The sequence below is a fragment of the Aythya marila genome, assembly GCF_965140915.1.
Source record: "Aythya marila genome assembly, chromosome: 3".
Taxonomy (NCBI): Eukaryota; Metazoa; Chordata; class Aves; order Anseriformes; family Anatidae; genus Aythya; species Aythya marila.
This window is the reverse complement of record NC_139044.1, coordinates 119,562,792-119,580,049: the sequence shown is the minus strand read 5'-3', so window position 1 is coordinate 119,580,049 and position 17,258 is coordinate 119,562,792. Positions and strand designations below refer to the sequence as shown.

Sequence of the window (17,258 nt, the reverse complement as noted above, 5' to 3'; positions counted from 1 at the left end):
CGGGCGGCGGCCGGGGGGGGAGAAGAGGCGCGGGAGGGGGCGGGAGGGGAGGGGGCGGGACGGGGGCTGCCAGCACCGCCTGGCGGGGGGCGGCCGGGACGGGCCTGCCTCTGCCCCCTCCCTGTGCCCCCTGCCCATATCCCCCATCCCCTGCCCCCTGCCCCTGCCCCTATCACATACACCTATCCCTATCCCTATCCCTATCCCTGCCTCTGCCCCCTGCCCCCTGCCCTCTCCCTACGCCCCCTGCCCGTATCCCCCATCCCCATCCCCTGCCCCCTCCCTGTGCCCCCTGCCCCGTGTCCCCATCCCCTATCCTTATCCCTGCCCATATCCCCTGCCCCGTGTCCCTATCCCCTACCCCCTATCCTTATCCCTGCCCCTGCCCCTTGCCCTCTCCCTGCACCCCCTGCCCCTATCCCTATCCCCCATCCCCATCTCCTGCCCCGTGCCCCTATCCCTGCCCGTGGCCCCTGCCCCCTGCCCTCTCCCTACGCCCCCTGCCCCTATCCCCCGTCCCCATCCCCTGCCCCCTTGCCCTTCCCCTGCCCTCTCCCTGTGCCCCCTGCCCCTATTCCCCATCCCCTGCCCCGTGTCCCTCCCTATCCCTGCCCCCTGCCCCCTGCCCCTATCCCCCATCCTCTACCCCCTGCCCCTTCCCCTGTCCCCTCCCTGTGCCCCCACCCCCTGCCCCCCGCCCCGTCCTTGCCCCCCTGGAGGCGCCGACGCCGCGCTGCCCGCGCCGGGCCGTGACGTCACGCGGGGGGGCCGGGGGCCAGGCCGTGACGTCACCGCAGCGGGCCCGTGACGTCACGGCCGCAGCCACCACACCCCCCCCCGCCGGGCCCCGCCCCCCCGCCGTCCCACGGTGCCCCGCGGCCGGAAGTGGCGCGAGGAGCGGCGGAGACGTGGCCGGCGGCGGGAGCGGGCGGCGGAGAGTGAGCGGCGGGGGGGGGGGGGGAGGGGAGGGGAGGGGAGGGGAGGGGGCGGGGGGACCGGACCGGGGGGGGGGGGAGCGGGGAGCGGGGGTCCCGGGCCGGGTGGGGGCGGGGCGGCGGCCCGGTGCCGTTCCCGGTGCCGGTCCCGGTGCCGGTCCCAGCCGCCGCCGCCCGCCGCAGGATGATCACGGACGTGCAGCTCGCCATCTTCGCCAACATGCTGGGCGTGTCGCTGTTCCTGCTGGTCGTGCTGTACCACTACGTGGCCGTCAACAACCCCAAGCGCCACGACTGAGCCCGGTGAGCGCTCGGCACCGGGACGGCCCCGGGCCCAACACCGCGCAGTCCCCCCCGGAGCCGGCACCGCCTCCGCCTCCCCCGGGCCGGCCCTGCCCCGTCCTGCCCCGGGCATCTCCGCAGCCCGGCGGGCAGCAAGGCCTGGCCTTGTACCGGCCCCATCCCCGCCCCTGTCCCCCCCCGTCCCGTGTCCCCAGCCCCGACCCCTCCCCGCTCTTGTCCCTGCCCCAATCCCTGCCCCCATCCCTGGCCCTGTCCCTGCCCCCCTCCCTGTCCCCAACGTTGTCCCCTCCCCACTCTTGTCCCTGTCCCCATCCCATCCCCACCCCTAGCTCCATCCCTGCCCCTGTCCCTGTCCTGTGTCCCCAGCCCCCAACCCCTCCCCGCTCTTGTCCCTGTCCCCATCCCTGCCCTTACCGTTCTTTTCCCTGCCCCAATCCCTGTCCCCATGCCCCCCTGTCCCTGTCCCCGTCCCCACTCACTGTCTCTCCCCACAGGACTGCCCAGAGCGGAGCTGAGCGGAGCGGAGCCGACCCGAGCGCCCCGCACCATGGGGGCCGTGGAGGCGCCCCGCGCCCACCCGCCGTGCCGTGTGGCACCGCGCACCGTGCTCGGTCCCGATGGGCGTTAACACAAACACGATACAAGATAAAACCGTGTTATGTAAAAATGCCTCCCGCCGGCCCGCGGGGCGAGCAGGGCGGCTCCCAGCACCGGGCACGGTGCCGAGCACGCCGGTGGCTGCTGTGGCTCCGCCGCGCCGTCGGTCCTGGGCTGGGTGCGGGCGCGCGGCCGTGGCGGGTGTGGGGCCGGCGCTGGCGGCCGCGGTCAGGCCTCGGCGCAGAAGGAGAGGAGCTGCCGGCAGGAGCGGAGCGAGGGGCAGCCGGACACGGGGCTGGGCGGGCGCTACAAGGCAGGAGAGCGGGTGGGGAGGGGCTGGGGGCCGAGCCCCCCGCCTGTGCGGCAGCCCCCCGCTGTGCCCGGGGCCGTACCTGGGGGCGCAGGCCCTCGCCCAGCAGCTGCTCCACGCTCTGTGACCCCGACATGGGGACCGGGGCCGCCTGGCAGGGCCCTGCGGGGACAGAGAGCGGGGTGAGGGGCCGGGGCCGGGTGGGCGAGGGCCCCGCGGGCTCTGGGGGTATGGGCCCTACCTGCGGGACTGTGTGGGGTGCGGGGCCCAGCACGGCCGTGCCTCTGGGCTAGGGGGACTGCGGTGCTCCCGGGGCCGAGCGCGGGCAGGCTCTGGGTGGTCGCCGCCCCCTTCCTCCGCACCGGGATCCTGCTGGGGCGGGCGGGGAGCCCCCCCGGGCTGCGGGGAACCGCACGGGGCTCCTGAGGGCGCGGCGGGCACCTCCGGGCCCCCTGCGGCACCGGCCCTGCCTTCCCCCGGGGGTGCAGCCAGGGCTCCTGCGGGCTCGGCGGCAGCGCAGGCGGCACCGTGGCGGCGCCAGCACCTACCCGGGCTGCTCCGGGGCTCTCCTGGCGTTCAGCTTCTTCGGGAGCACCTGCACGGGGAGAAGGGAGGAGAGGTCAGCGTCGGGGTGCTGGGGCTGGGCTGTGCGGGGGCACCGACCCCTCCCGGCACAGCCAGGACACGGTGGCTGCGCCATTCCCCAGCCAGGTGTCCCTCGGTCCCCGGTGCTGCCCAGGCCCAGCCCTCGCCCGTGCTGGTGCCCGGCAGTACCTGCAGCAGCGTGGGGCCGTGCGTGGCCATCGGCTCCCCGCCGCCGTCGTGCCGCGCCTCCCATGGTCCGTGGCTGGTACCCGTCACCGTCCCTGTCTGGGTGCTCGCCAGCAAGAACCCTGCGTGAGGAAGGAGACGGCTCAGTGAGGGGCTGGCACCCGCAGCACTCCCCAGCACCACGTCCATGTCCCCCTCTGCAGCACCAGGGGCCTCGGTGCTGGATCCCAGAGCCCTGTTTGGGGTGCAGCCAGCAGGGGCTGTGCGGGACCAGCCCCTGTGCCTGGCTGCTGCGTGGGGACACAGGGCTGGCACGCAGGGACAAGGTCTGTGCCTGCGTCCTGCATGGTGGCTGGGGTGTGTTGCTGTCCCTGGGGCTTTCCATCAGCCCTGCAGCAGGGCCAGAGCCCCCTGTCCCCGCAGCTCACCCCTTACCCCTTGCCCAGCAGGAGCCCCCACACTCAGCCTCAGCACCTCCGTGCCCCAGGGCCTGCTCTCAGAGCACACGGTGGCCTCCGGGGAAGCACAAAGGGCCCCCGGGAGGGGCAGGGAACGGGACCAGCCCCAGCCCCGCACGGCACAGCTCCTCGTGCAGGCCCGTGCCTCGGCAGCCCCCTGCATAGTGGGGACAGGCAGTCCCGGTCTGCTCCCCACCAGCATCAGGCACTCGAGTCCTGCTCAGCCTCTGCTGCTGGAGGCGATGACACCTTCCTCCATGCGGCTTGGCGGGGTGCTGGCCTGCACGCAGCCCTGCTGGGCGCTGTCCCCATCCTGCCGGGGTCGTGCCGGGGCTCTGTGCGGTGTGGAGCCGGGCAGCAGTCCCTGGCAGGCACCAGGCAGCACCAACCCTGCCGCACAGCCGCAGCCGAGCTGCTGGCTCCGTGCCGTGCTGGCTGCTCCTTGGGAGCCGAGCCAGGCTGGCGAGCTGCCCTCATGCCCAGCACGCCTGCAGGCTGCGAGCGCAGGAGGCGTGGGCCCGGGCCCGGCGCGCGGCGGGAGCTGCCCGAGCAGCTGCTGGAATGCCGGCGGGGGGAAGGCGACGGGCGGCACCCAGCACAGCATGGGGACGGCGCTCCTAATGGGAAACAGCACGCTGGAGCGAGAAGAAAGCAGCGCAGACACGGCCCCGGAGCCGCAAGGACAGGGCTGCGGCCGCAGACAAAGCCCTTGGCCCGCGCTAGATGTCAGCGGCCGTGATGGAGGAGGGTTGGTAATGAGAGCGAGCGCGTGGCAGCGGCTGTGAGCGTGCAGCGGCGGCAGCAGAGCGCAGAGCCCCGGGCAGCGGCGTGGGGAGCTCGCTCTGAACCAGGTGCCCGCGAGCTGCCACGCTTCCCTCCTTCCCCCTCCTGGCCCCAAGGGTGTGACGAGCTCTGAAGCAAGCGGCTGAAAAAAGGGCGATGGACAGCAGGGTGAGGGAAGGCGAAGGCATGGCAGGCAGCATGCCGTGCACGAGCTAATCCCGTGCGTGCAAAAAAAACAACCCAACCCGACGGGAACGCGGCCAGCAGAGGTGGCAGGAGCAGCAGGCGAGCACAGGGAGCACGAGCACGAGCACGAGCACGAGCATGAGCATGAGCATGAGCACGCCGTCTGTGAGATACCAGGAGAGCTGAGGGCTGCAGGAAGCAGCTGCACGTGCAGCCCCAGGAGATAAGGGCTGGGCCGTCCTTGGACTCCCCGGCCGAGCTGTCGGGAACCTGGGAAGAGGAAAGGGGCTTGCCCAGGGAACAGCATGGGACAATCGGGGGCACGCAGGGAACTGGGGCAAGCTGTGAACGAGCAGACCCTGCGGCAGGCAGGAGCCTGCAGGGTGAGCCACTGGCTCCATGAGGCTGAGGGAGTTTGGGGAGCACAGAGACCCCTCCTGCATGGGGGCTCAGGCGGGCAGTGACAGCGCTTGGCCGTGAGCTCGGAGGAAGCAGCTGGGGAAGGGACGAGCCTGGTGCCGGTTGGGGCCAGCGGGGCAGGACGTCCTCCGTGTCCCCTGCGTGCTGACCCCACATCCCGTGCAGGGTGGCAGCGTCTGTCCCCTTCCGCATAGCAGCAGCAGCGTGAGCAGGAAGGGGCAGGAGGGGACGTGCTGGGGCAGCCTCCTGTCCTGTGCCACCGCAGCACACCACGGCACATCACGGCACATCACGGCACACCACAGACCACCACCTGGCTGGATCTGAGCATCCCCGTTTCCGTTTCCCGGCTGCCCAGGAAGGAAGAGCGGGTGGGAGCATCCCGGTGCTGCCAGGGGACAGGGCAGGGTGGTGATGTGGAGGGCAGGAGGCGAGGGGCTGGCACGGCAGAGCCTTGGGGCCACACGTCAGCAGGTGGAGCCGCCCGGCAAACCCACACAAACACCAAAGCTGGCAGAACCACGGGCAGCACCGTGTTAAGGGGTGCCCCGGTGCCACCAGGACGCAGCAGGGACACCCCCGGTCGAGCTGCCACTGCGGTCCCTGTCCCAAGAGCGGCACAGCCGGGGCCCCACCGGCTTCCCCTGCCATTGTGTTGGTGACCACAGCCCGTGCTGCCAGCTCCAGCTGTCTGGCTTCCCCTGCCGGGGAGCGTGGCCGGGGAGGCACAACAACGCCGCTCCCTCCCGTGCCCGCCCAGCCCCACGGCCTCAGCGAGCGGACGGCTCCCGCAGGCTCCGTGTGGACAGCGCGTGCCCGGCAGAAGGAACAGACGCTACAACGTGCCCAGGGGAACATGAACCTTTTATTTCCTCCCCGCCACGTTCTCGCAGCAGGGGAGAAACGGTCGCTACAGAGCGCTGGGAAGCACACACAGAGGACGAAGCAACGCGCGCCACGCAGGCGGAGCACGAGGAGCCGACGGGCAGAGCAGCACCACATCGGTGCCCCGCCACCACACCACACAGCCGCAGTCACGCCGCAGTCACACCGGCCGCCCCCTGCCCCGCGGCACCGAGGACGCCCGCTCGTGCCGGGGCCTTTGGGTGCACGGTGCCCTCCGGGGCCGGGAGCCCTGCGGCAGCCCGGGGCTCACTGCCAAGCCCCGTCTGCCACACGCCGCCGCCTCGGCCAGCAGCTCGGGGCACCGCAGCTTCACCGGACACCACCCAGCACCCTGCCACGGCCCTGCCCGCAGCGAGGGGCGCTGTGATCGCACTGCTTTGCCACCCCAGAGCACGGTGCAGCTGATGCAGGGCTGCATCTGTGCCTCCAAGCGGTGTGGGTGGCTTGGTGCTGCCAGGCAGCCCCTGGGGCAGGAGTCACCGCTCGCTCAGCGCCCAGCGAGCTGCCACAACTCAGCCCCACGGCGCCCACAAGAGTTGTGCCATGACAGAGCCACACACCACAACCGGCTGTGCCTCAGCAGGTGCCTGGGAAGGAGAAAGGCACTTTGGTGTCACCCCACGGGCCTAGGGAGCAATTTGGGTGCCGGAGGCCACAGGTTTTCCGCGCTGGCCTCTCCAGAAAGCACCGTGCTCTGCGCCCCGCACAGCGAGCTGGTCAGCCCGGGGCTGCTGGCACTGCTGGCACAGAGCAGACTTGTGCCAGGCAGCCCATGGCGAGCACCGTCCCTCTGACCTGCTGCGGCAGAAGCAGGGGCTGCAGAGCGGGTGGGGGGGAGCTCGGCCGGGCCCCGCAGCCCCCCCAGCTGACGACATCAGGGGTCTCGCTGTGCCGCGTCTGTCCCGACCCAGGTGCGGCCGCTCCGCTGGGGCCGGAGCGCTGAGCTGCGCACTGCGTCCAGGGCCCTTCCGAGGGGACGGGGCGGCCGGTCACACGCACTTCTTCCACTCAAAACCACTTTTGTTACGTCAAAGCACACAGTTACGCCGGCGCCGAGCTCTCCTCAGGGCTGCGGCTTCGCACAGCAGCTCGACAGGCACTGGACCACGTGCGCGAGAGGCCCCCAGCCCAGCTTACCTCTGACCGGCGCCGGGGCTCTCGCGCCGCCCGTCTGCGGGCCCTGGCCGTCTGCGGCTGTGGCGCAGGGCCGGCTGCAGCCGAAGGAGAAGCTGGGCGAGGCTTTGATCTGGGGCGAGTCCTGCTGGCTGCTGCCGCTCCCACTGGTGCCGTTGCTGAAGCTGCGTGCGCGGGACAGGGCGTTATCCGAGGCCGAGGTCGGGAGCCCTCTGCGAGGGGAGAAGCGGCAGCGTCAGCCCCCGGCCAGCGACGGCACAGGCATTGAGCGGGGGCCGATCCTGCTGCTTCGGATGCCCCATCTGGGAGATGGCCCTCTGCGGGCTGGGATCGCTGCCCAGGTTACCGGGCTGGTAACCTCCCGTCCCCCCTGCCCACCGAGGGCACCGACCTCTCTACAGGTCACACAACTCCACGGGGGCGAGCACCAACCCCTGCCAAGTGGGGCAGCCAACAGGCTGCAGTCACTCGCTCTGTGCACACCCATCTGGCCTGACCGGGTCTCTCCCACAGCCCTGAACGCCGCCAGGTCCTTACGTGGTGCTCCTGGGGGGGCTGCGGGCGCCTCTCCTCCGCGCGCAGCCGGCGGCGCCCCTGGTGCCACGCACGTGCTTCAGCATCCAGGCCCGCAGGTTGCTGAGGCAGCTGTGCTCCGACAGGACGATGCGTGGCCACGGGTTGCACTCTGCCATGTCCAGCGCTGCCACGGCCAGGGCTCTCCCAACCTGCCGGGGCGAGAGGCAGCCCGTGAAAAGCAGCCGAAGAACCCAGCCCCAACAGCCCCAGAGCTCGTTTCAGACCCCAGCAGGCTCCCCACCAGGACGAGTGTTCCCACAGGTCCTCAGTGTGTGCGTGGGGCAAGGTGGGTGCCCATGGCCATAGGGACCTGCTGCCCACCACTGCTGCTCCCAGCAGTGCAGGGAGCCTCGGTGCTCGCAGCCAGGGCAGGCGGCTGCTGCGGGGTCTGCACCTTCCTCACGGAGGCAGGGAAGCACAAAGAGGGGGGGACGGGGACTTGGTGGTGCAGGTGGGCAGGACCACGCTGTGCAGGGCTCGCCGTTACCTGCTCGAAGAGCTCCATGGTGTACTTGGAGGGGAAGGCGGGGGGCGGCGGGGGGCTGGCGCGCCCGTTGTCGTGGCAGGCCACCGGGATGCTGTTCACCGAGCGCCCCGTGTTGTAGTTGCACTCCAGCGTGTAGCTGTGGAGCAGAGGGAAGTCTGCCTCAGCCCACGCCTGCCCGAGGGCAGCCGTGCAGCCGGTGCCTCCCAGCAGTGGGTGCGGGCACAGCACACACCCGGGCACCGCGTCCCTGCCCAGTGCCCCGGCACCGAGGCTGCTGAGAGGGGCTCCTGGTGCCAGCCGGTGCACGCGCTGCAATTCCTCATCTATGGAGGTGGGAGCAAATAAAGAAAAGCAGCTGGCCCTGCTGAGGACAGGGGGAGCCTGGCGTGCAGCACGGGACCAGGGCAGCGGGCTGAAATCGAAGGCAGAGAAAGGAGCTGTGAGGGGCAGCAATCTCTGAGCAGAGCCCAAGGAGTGAAGGCAGCGGCTGCTCCCCGATACGCTGCAGCCAGCAGGGACAGCCCAAGGGCTGCCTTGCCGGGGTCAAGCAGCCACCAGCAGGATCCCTTCAGCTGTCCTGGGGTTTGCAGCCACTGCTGGTGAGCTCACACTGAGGACGGGACAGCAGAGGTAGCAGGCAGCACATCACCCAAAGGAGCTGGGCCCCGCGCTGCGCTGGCTTTGAGGGGCACAGGAGCAGGGCTGAGGCCATCGCCTGGTCCCTGGGCTGAGCCACGGGTGACCGAGGGGCTGTGCCTGTGGAGCGCTGGCAGCGGCGCCGAGCAGGGTGCTGAGGGCATGAGGCTGGTGGCAAAGGGGGGAGAGAGGGGACGGCCACAGACCGTGCACGGAGCCAGGGCACCTGCAGACACACGTGGGGCAAGGCGGTGTCTGGGCAGTTCGGAAACCAGCACCAGGAGTGGGGGTAACGAGCACAGAGCTGGGAATCCTCCGGGGAAAGCCCAGAACTGCAAAGCTGGAACCTGGTGGGAAGGGCGGTGGGACAGCGCTGCCTGCGGGGTGGGAGCCCTGCCACGGGCTGCTGCTGGCAGAAGGCTCGCCCCAATCGGGCTGTCTGCGTGGTCGAGGCACAGTGACCATCTCCAGGCCCTGCAGGGCGACCCGCAGCCCTGCCGGCTGGCCCAGGGCTACCAGGCTGGCTGCACACAGCCTGGGGGATGGAGCCGCAGCAGTGTCAGCCCTGCCTGATGATGACAACAAAAACCACCCGACCAGTGAGCAGCTCACGGCACAACACCCCCGGCTGGGTACAGGCAGAGCACACGGGCACCCAAGGCAGCAGCACGCCGTGCAGCCTCCTGCACAGTGCTGGCGTTGTAACGCGGGCAGGGAGAGCACCTCGGCTGTGCCTGGGTAATGGGACCTCTCTGAGGGCTTCTCACCTTGCCTTCCAAGCCATTCTGACCCCTTCAGGGGTCTGCTTGGGATGCAGCCCTGGGAGGAGGGGTGCAGGAGAGCAGATCCATTCCGAGCAGCCCCCAGATGCAGGGGGCAAAGGTGGCAGGAGGAGGGGAAGGACAGGGAGCTGCTGGCGAAACTCGGGGACAGGAAGGGCACAAGAGGTGACAGAAGGGATCTGCAGAGGGGGCTTGGGAAGCCAAAGCCCACATGGAGATGAGTGTGGTGAGGGACATGAGGGGCAAGCGGGGTTTGCAGGGACGGGGCAAGGCCACAGGGCTGGAGGCTGGAGCAGGATGCCCCCGGGGCAGGCAGCACGGGGCAGCACGGGTTCCAGTGGCAGGCTGCAGGTGTGAGTGTGGCCCCACGGGGCTGGGGCTGGTGATCCCCAGTGGGTCCTGGCGGCCAGGGGAGACTCTGGGGACCGCGAGGAATCGAGTCCAAGGCAAATGAATCCTGGGCGCCAGCAAACGCCCCTGCGGCAGTTCTTCCTCCTTCCACCTGTTCCTTGGGGTCTGCATTGAAAACACGCAGTGACGGGGGCCCCTTCCTCCACAGCTCGTCCATTTGCTGTCCTGTTGTGCTCTTTGGTTGGAGCTTTGACTTCTCTCCCCTCAGCATTTGCAGGGTGTGAACAAAGACGATGCCTTCTGAGACAGATGATGAATGCCTGCAGGGGCTCTGGGTTGCTCTGTGCTCTGCTGCATGGTGCTACGGGTGCCAGAAATGTACCCGTACTGTGTGCTCAGAAGTGATGAGAAGAACCACGAGACGCCCACGGAACACCGCCACTATCCCCAGCAAATCACGGGCTCCTCCAGGTTTCGGAGGGTGCTGGGGAGAACCTGCAGGGCACAGGTATGAGCAGGTGGACAGGCCCCAGGGGGATGCAGCTGGGTCGCTACGAGGACTGGTTAGCTGGGGGGAGGGAGGGAGGGTCCGTCCTGACACTCAGACACAGCGGGAGAGCAGCTGGGCCCACAGGGAACCCATGACAGAGCGCTGCTGAACGAGCAGGGGGAGGGGGAATCTCTGCCTGGAGATGGGTGCAGGGCAGAAAACCACCCCAAAGGGAGGAGAATCCAGCGGGGATCCCCTCAGAACCCTCAATGTCCTGAGGTGCCACAGACACGGGTGCCGCGTCCTCTTAAACCCCCCAGGGCACCGCTGGAAGAGGCTGGGGGATCCCTGACGGGCAGAGAAAGGCAAACGTTGGATCTGTCAGGAAAGGCCGGGACAACCGGCACCTCGCTGCTGGGTGCTCGGATCCAGGGAGCTGCTGGGGGCCGTCAGCAGCACCCCCTGCACGAGGTGATCCTCAGCATCAGCACGGGTACTGCCGCAGGGCTCGTTTCGGCTGGAGCAGCGTGCTGCCCTGGCTCTGGAGCAGCGTGCTGCCCTGGCTCTGGAGCAGCGTGCTGCCCTGGCTCTGGAGCAGCGTGCTGCCCTGGCTCTCCCTGCAGCCGCACAGCTGCTGGGCCAGACACAGCAACAGCTGAGGAGAGGGGGAGGAGCAGGGACGAGAACAGAACTGCAGCCCCTGCTGTCCCAGCGCAGCCCAAGCCAGCGATGAAACCACTCTCAGAAAGCAGCTGCGCAGAGGGCAGCAACTCCCCGGGGAAGTCCAGGGCTGCCAGAGGCCCGGAGCTGCTTCCACACCTCCTCGACCCACAGATTCCTGGGGAACGGGGAATCTGCCGAGGACGTGTCGCACGCCTGCCTCCGTGGTGTCGTCCCTCAGCGTCTGCTACAGGCCCCTGCTGCGGACAGGGGCACGGCGGGCTCGCTCTGCTCCGGCCATCTCTGTGCTCCCAGCAACCACAACACAAACAGTCCAAAAATATCGCATTGAGGTCGAAAAGAGGCACTTGGCTGCCACAGATGAAAAGAATGTCCTCAGTTTGCATACCACAGCAGTCTTGTGTGTGAGAGCTGGGGAAGGTGAGCCCTTTACAACCACACCAGTTTTGCTGACAGCTAAACACACACACACACATCTGGGAAAGACAACTGCAAAAAGCAGCAAACGAGCAGCACCACCACAGCCGAGCCAAGAACCAGAATGGCTCCAGGAGGGCCACAAAGGAAGGGGAGGCGCGAGAGAAAGAGGAGCGAGGCTGCGGGCAGGGCAGAGCCCATGGGTCAGGAGGGCGGCAGCACCTTGCAGGCCGCCCCCAGCGCCCTCCCGCACGGTGCCGAGCTCACGCTCCTCTTGGCCTGTGCAGCCCCTGGTAGCCAAGCAGGGCACAGCCGGCACCACACACGCAGCCCCAGCCCTCCCCCACGCCCTGCGGGGCTGGCTCCTCCCGGCACGGCCGGTACCGAGCGCGGCAGCACCGCTCTGCCCACCTGTGGATGATGCCCAAGGCTTTGTAGATGGCCACTCGCCCGCTGCCCTCCTTCGACTGCCCGTCCCGCTTGTCTTTGGCGTACATGTTCTTCTCCGAGAAGTTACAGCCCGTGAAGTCAAAGTGAGGTGAGTTCAAGGAGATGAGCTTAGGGAACAGCATGTTCTCCACCTGCGGCACAGGGGACAGGAGCTGATGCTGGGGGAGCCCCAGGCCGCTCACCCCTTATGGCAGAGGGGCAGCTCCCGTCCTCCCCACACCAAGGCCCCGTGCCGGGCTGGCAGCAGGGAGCAAACCCCGGCATGCCCCAGAGGCAGGGAGGGCAGCCAGGGGAGGAGGAATGGCGAGGGGGGCCCCGGGTCCCCGTCCTGCCCTCACCTGATCGTTTTCATCACTGAAGCTGTTGCCGTACATGAAGCAGCCGCGCTTGGAGGCGTGCCCGTGGAGGTCGACGTAGTATGCCAGCCCGCTGTGCTGGGGCAGGATGGTTTCGGGGAGAGGCGCTGTCCTCTTGGCTTCCTCCTCGGGGGGCTCGGCGGAGCAGCTGGCAGGGAGGATCAGCTCCACAGCGGCGGGCGGGGGCTCCTGAGGCGGGCTGCGGCGCGTGCCGGCGCTCCAGGCGCTGGGCGAGTTGCGGAGGTTGTTGGCTTTCTCCAGCTCCGACAGGGCTGCCTCGGGGCACGGGGCGCTGCCGCGGACGGAATGGTTGGAAGATTTGGTGCTGAGCAAGCTGGTGCTGAGAGGTGAGACGTACGTCCTCCAGTCGGGGGAGCCCGGCAGGACGCGGCTGTGCACGTGGTGGTAGAGGAGGACGGCTTTGGCCCCGTACACGGCAGGGTGCAGCTCGGCATCGGGGTTGAGGTACTGGCGGTTCAGGTTTACCCCGCGGGAGTCGGTTCTGCGGAGAGCAGAGGGAACGTCAGGCTCTGGGTGCGGCCCCGGAGCTGCGCCCCGTTAGTTTTCTGCTGAATTAACGAGATGAGGCAGGGGAGAGGAGCCCACACAGCCCCTGGCGATGCTGCAGCCGCATCCGGGCCGTGTCCCTGCCCGCTGCCAGCCGTGGGGCCAGGCCACCCGCTGCACTCACCGGTAGTGGCCTCGCGCCACCCCGTCCGGGTTGAGCATGGGAATGAGCTTGAAGACAAACATCCGCCGCAGCATCTGGGCACGGGGATCCTCCTCGCGCAGGATGAAGTCCAGGAAGCCGTTGAAGACAAAGCTGGACGGCGTCTCCCCGGGGTGCACCCGGCTGCTCAGGAAGAACACCTGGGGGAAGCAGAGGGGCTGAGGCCAAGGCGCCCTGCCAGGGCTCGGCTGAGGGGCCGGAGGTGGCCGGGCACCAGGCAGAGCCCGGGCTCTGCAGGGCACAGCTCCGCACCACGCGCTGCAACCCCACAGCTTTGGGTGGCTTCTGTGCCCAGTGCCTCTGCCACGTCCTGCCTGGAACGAGGTGGGGTACCCCTGCCTAGGATTGAAGGGGCAGAACCCCACGGACCCCATCGAGGGAAACCAGAACACGTGTGGCAGAGAAGCGGAGCAGTGGCAGAGCGCCAGGGAGAAGCCCTGAACTGTCCCGCAGCAGGGAACGAGCTAATTGCAAAGACAACACAGAACACGTCCTGACGAGCTCTTCCCCTGGAGGCAGCTTCCCATCGAGGGCTGCGGCTGTGTGAGCGCAGGGTGAGCTCCCCGCCCCTCCCTCGCAGGCAGGACTCGTGCCTAGCAGGGGCTGATGCTCCAGCACAGGGAGCGTTCCCCGTGGCCTCACAGCGCGGCAGTAATACCAGGAGGACAGAACAGAACTCCTGCAACGGGAGGCGCTCAGCTTCTGCCCACAGGAACACTCGTGTGGTGCTGCCAGCAGAGAGACTGCAGGGCTAAATGACGGGAACGCACTGGGGGCTCCTGGAGGTGCCCTGCTCCCGTGCCCCCGCGCAGCATCTCGGGCTCTACCTGCTCCCTGCTCTCCCACCCGCAGGACGTGACGCCCCCCAGAGGGGCAGGGCAGCACCAGGAGCCAGCACCCCACCCACCAGCACAGCCACTCACCCTCTTCCCCGCAAAGCGGCGCGGCCGCGGCGTGGCAGTGTCCGGGAAGAGCTTGTCCAGGCGGGGCTCCCGCTTCTCCTGCATGCCGTGGCAGGAGGTGACCGTCAGCAGGTCAACGCGCAGCTTGTCCAGGGAGTGGCACAGCAGCTCCCGGTGGTAATAGACGGAGTCCAGGGGGCTGCGGGGAGAGGAGACGCTCGGGGAGCCCTCGGGCAGGGGGAGGCTCCCGGCCCCGTAGCAGCAGCCCCTCTGGAGCCGTGCCCCTCGGGGAGCTGCCTGCTGAGCTTGTTGCTGCCCGCTCCCCTCACCCCCGCCAGGACAAGGAGGGCACCCAGAGAGCCACCCGCTGGGACCCGGAGTCACCCAGGCCCCGGGGTCTCACTGCTGGGATGCCCCTGGCTGGGGGAGCCCTGGGGGAGCACCCCTGCGGTCGGACCCGCCGCAGACACTGCTCGGGCCAGCAGCACAGGGGTTGGTGGGGAGGCAGAAGGGGTCTGGGCGTCCTCGAGGGCCCTGCTTGGGGTCACTCTGTGTTGCCGGGCCCTGGGGGGGCAGGCAAACAGCCAGAGCAGCGCAGTGTGCGCCGGGACTGGCAGGAAGAAGCCCCCAGGACACTGAGTGCGATGGAACCGCACAGTGCAGTCACTGCTCACTGCCACCTCGCTGTGCTCGTGGCTCCGAGAGCTGCAGCAGCTCAGGGGCTTTGTGCCCATTGATGAGCGGGATTCGGGCTGCGGAATCACCGCCAAAGCCTTGCTGAGGGACCGCCAGGTTGTGAAATTCTGACAGTTCTCCATCACGTGTCAGGTGAGAACCAGCACCTCCCACGCAGCCCTCAGTCTCTGTGCTCCTTGCAACCCAGGCCCTGAGCCTCGGGGATTCCTCCAGAAGTGGCTGCAGGGCAGAACCACCTGCAGGCACCCAAAACCACCTCTGTCCTCCCCCACCTGGGCTCTGTGTTCAGCCCTGGCTTGCAAGGAGAAGTTCTGGAGATCAGGGGAACTTCCCGGCACCCAAAGAGCCGGGTGCTAAGGCTGCCTCCTGGCAGTGAGGTCCTGTTTCTAGCAGGGTTGTAAAGGAAGGGAGCAGCGGACCCGAGACGCCCCGACAGAAAGGAAGCAAGGTCACGGCTACAGAGCGCTCAGGCCTCTGCGAGCCCCTTCCCTCCACACAAGGAAGCAGTTCTGCCACAGCCCCTCTTTGGCACAACAATCCGAGCTCAGCCACGCCAAGGGGATCCAGCCTCAAGCTGCCAGGCTGGCCGCAAGCCCCCACCCCTCTCTGGAAGCGCATGCAGGGGAACCCTGCCGGGAGGGGCGAGCACCACATGGGTACCGGGAGAGCAGCGGGACCCCGGCACCAGCCCGGGCAGCTGCTGCCCTGCAGGCTGGGCCACAGCCACCCCCACCCGGGGGACAGAGGGGGCGGCCGCGGTGCGCACCTGCTGGGAGACATGTGCTGGCACTCCTCAAAGCGGCTGTCCAGCTGCGCCAGCATCTCCTGGCACTCTGTGTAGGAGAAGGGGTAGCAGAAGGCAAAGTAGGTGGTGGTGCCGCGGTGCTCCAGGAAGCGGTGCACGAAGGACAGCACAAACTGGGTCTCCACCATCTGGGAGAGACACAAAGCAGAGGCTGAGCGGCCAGCGCGAGCGGCAGGCAGGCAGAGGCCATGCAGAGCCAGCGGCAGGCACCCCGCAGCCCCCCGCATGCTGGGGGGGTCCGGCAGCACAGCCTCCCCCCCCGGGCCGAGGTCACAGCCATGATCTGGGTGGTCCCAGACCGTGTTTGTTTGCGTCCCTGAAAGGCCAAGCTGCTTCCTACAAAGTCTGGGATTTCCCTGCCCACCTGCCTCCTGTGCCACGTGCTCAGGTTCTCAGGTTCTCATTCTGCCTTGCTGTGAGAGCCCTTTCCTTGGGCAAAGCTCTCCTGGGAACCCAGAGGGCTCGTTTTGGTGCTTGTGCTCACCTGCCAGTGCTCAAAGAGCAGAGAACTGCCCCGTTCTGGGCTGCGTGGCAAAGCCAATGAGTGCTACAGAGCTCAGCAGGACATCGTGCCTCTCCCTGGAGCTGGCACGGAGCACACCGAGCCTCCTCCTCTGTGTTAGGGGATGTGAGGCTCCCTCAGCACCCTGCGGGGCAGGGATGTGCTGGTGAGGGTCACAGCGGTGTGCTTGGAGCAAAGACAGCCCAGAGCACCAGCAAGAGATTGTCCTGCCAGCACCCCCTGCCACGACTGGAGACAGAACGTACCGGGAAGAGCAAACTCCCTCCAGCAGCACGTTCGAGGCCCAAGCACCTCAGTGGGCTGTGCCAGCTGACCCGCTGCTGTCCCTGCTCCTACTGGGGTCAGCTCCAGGGCTTCCCAACCACCCCTGGGTGCCGCACGGCTTCCCTTCCCTCACGGGGTACTGACAGCCCCACAGCTGGGGGTGGGGGCTGCTCGCCAGCGGTGAGCGGGAAGGAAACGACACACGGGAGGGGCAGCTCCACGCCTCCCGGCTCACCGAGCAGGGAAACGGCCCGCAGAGGGCTGGGAAAGGCCTTGGCCAGGAACGGCCCGGGGAGCAGCGCAGCACCAGCCTGTCCCAGTCCTGTCCCAGCCCTGTCCCAGGCCCACACCAGCCCCGTCCCCGTCCCCGTCCCCGCGCACCTCGAAGCTGGGCCGCTGCCGGATGCGCTCCCAGCGGGGCCGGCCGGGCAGGGTGCGCACGAAGGGGGCCATGCCCTGCGAGTACAGCCGGCTCTGCTTGTTCATGTTGAGGATGTGCAGCTTGATCAGCTTCCCGGGGGCGCCGCCGCGCACGCTGAAGTAGAACCAGGACCTGGCGGGGCCGTGAGCACGGCGGGGCGGTGAGCACGGCGGGGCCTGCCGCCCAGCCCCCCCCCCCCGGCCCCGGCCCCGGCCCCGGCCCCTCCCGGTACCTGTTGCCGTTCTCGTACTCGGTGCGGGCGCAGTCGGGCCGCGTCCAGACGTTGAACTCGTAGTCGGCGGGCGGCAGCGCGTCCCCCCGCGGCGGCTCCACCTGCTCCACGCGCGCCAGGTTGCCCGAGTCGAAGCGGGAGCTGAAGAGCAACCCCCCGCACCGCACCTCCATGGCCGCCCGCCGCCCGCATCGCCCCGCGCGGCCGCCTCGCAACAGCAACGCGCCCGCCCATTGGCCCGCCGCCCCCCCAGCACCGCGCCCGCCCGTTGGACGGCGCCTCGGCAACGGGCCGCGCGTGGCCCCGCCCGCCCCGGGACGGACACACCCCCTTGTGGCCACACCCCTTTGATGGACACGCCCCCCCGCTCCCCAGGTCCGGCGGCGGGCTAGGAACACGTGCGGGGGTGGGCACGTGGGGGGGGGGCACGTGTGTGTGTGTGTGTGTGTGTACGGGGTGTGTGTACGGGCTGTGTGTGTGTGTTCATGTGTACAGGTGAGCACGGACACGTGTGTGAGCACATGGGTGTGGGGGATGAGCATGGCCAGGGATGTGCACGGGCACGTGTGCATGTACAGCGGTGTGCACACGTGTACATAGATGTGTTCATGTATATATGCACAAACCCTCACAGCTCACACACAGCTCCCCACACC

The 17,258-nt window shown here is 68.9% G+C and overlaps 2 protein-coding genes across 6 annotated transcripts; one reads left to right on the top strand and one right to left on the bottom strand.

Moving 5' to 3' along the window:
- Window positions 1-798: 798 nt before the first annotated feature.
- On the top strand, window positions 799-1,905 carry OST4 (oligosaccharyltransferase complex subunit 4, non-catalytic). Its single transcript, XM_082755512.1, has 3 exons — window positions 799-938; window positions 1,119-1,238; window positions 1,733-1,905. Exon 2 carries the CDS (start codon window positions 1,120-1,122, stop codon window positions 1,231-1,233), a length of 114 nt encoding a protein of 37 aa, XP_082611638.1. The 5' UTR covers window positions 799-938; window position 1,119; the 3' UTR covers window positions 1,234-1,238; window positions 1,733-1,905.
- On the bottom strand, window positions 1,895-16,788 carry AGBL5 (AGBL carboxypeptidase 5; the record flags this gene model as incomplete). Of its 5 annotated transcripts, XM_082755508.1 has the most annotated exons (15): window positions 16,603-16,788; window positions 16,331-16,502; window positions 15,124-15,290; window positions 13,683-13,860; window positions 12,721-12,899; window positions 12,012-12,531; window positions 11,635-11,804; window positions 7,867-8,002; window positions 7,341-7,528; window positions 6,807-7,015; window positions 2,920-3,038; window positions 2,694-2,740; window positions 2,387-2,544; window positions 2,228-2,307; window positions 1,917-2,141 (listed from the first exon to the last, which is right to left on the bottom strand). In XM_082755508.1, exons 1-15 carry the CDS (start codon window positions 16,773-16,775, stop codon window positions 2,064-2,066), a joined length of 2,574 nt encoding a protein of 857 aa, XP_082611634.1. In that variant the 5' UTR covers window positions 16,776-16,788. The 5 variants fall into 5 exon arrangements, with proteins under 5 accessions (XP_082611633.1, XP_082611635.1, XP_082611637.1 ...); XM_082755507.1 differs by having other exon boundaries at window positions 1,895-2,307; XM_082755509.1 differs by lacking the exons at window positions 15,124-15,290; window positions 16,331-16,502 and having other exon boundaries at window positions 1,895-2,307.
- Window positions 16,789-17,258: the final 470 nt, after the last annotated feature.

Coding starts and splice junctions, on each gene's coding strand:
- OST4 (XM_082755512.1), top strand. CDS start 1,120: ATGATCACGGACGTGCAGCTCGCCATCTTCGCCAACATGCTGGGCGTG.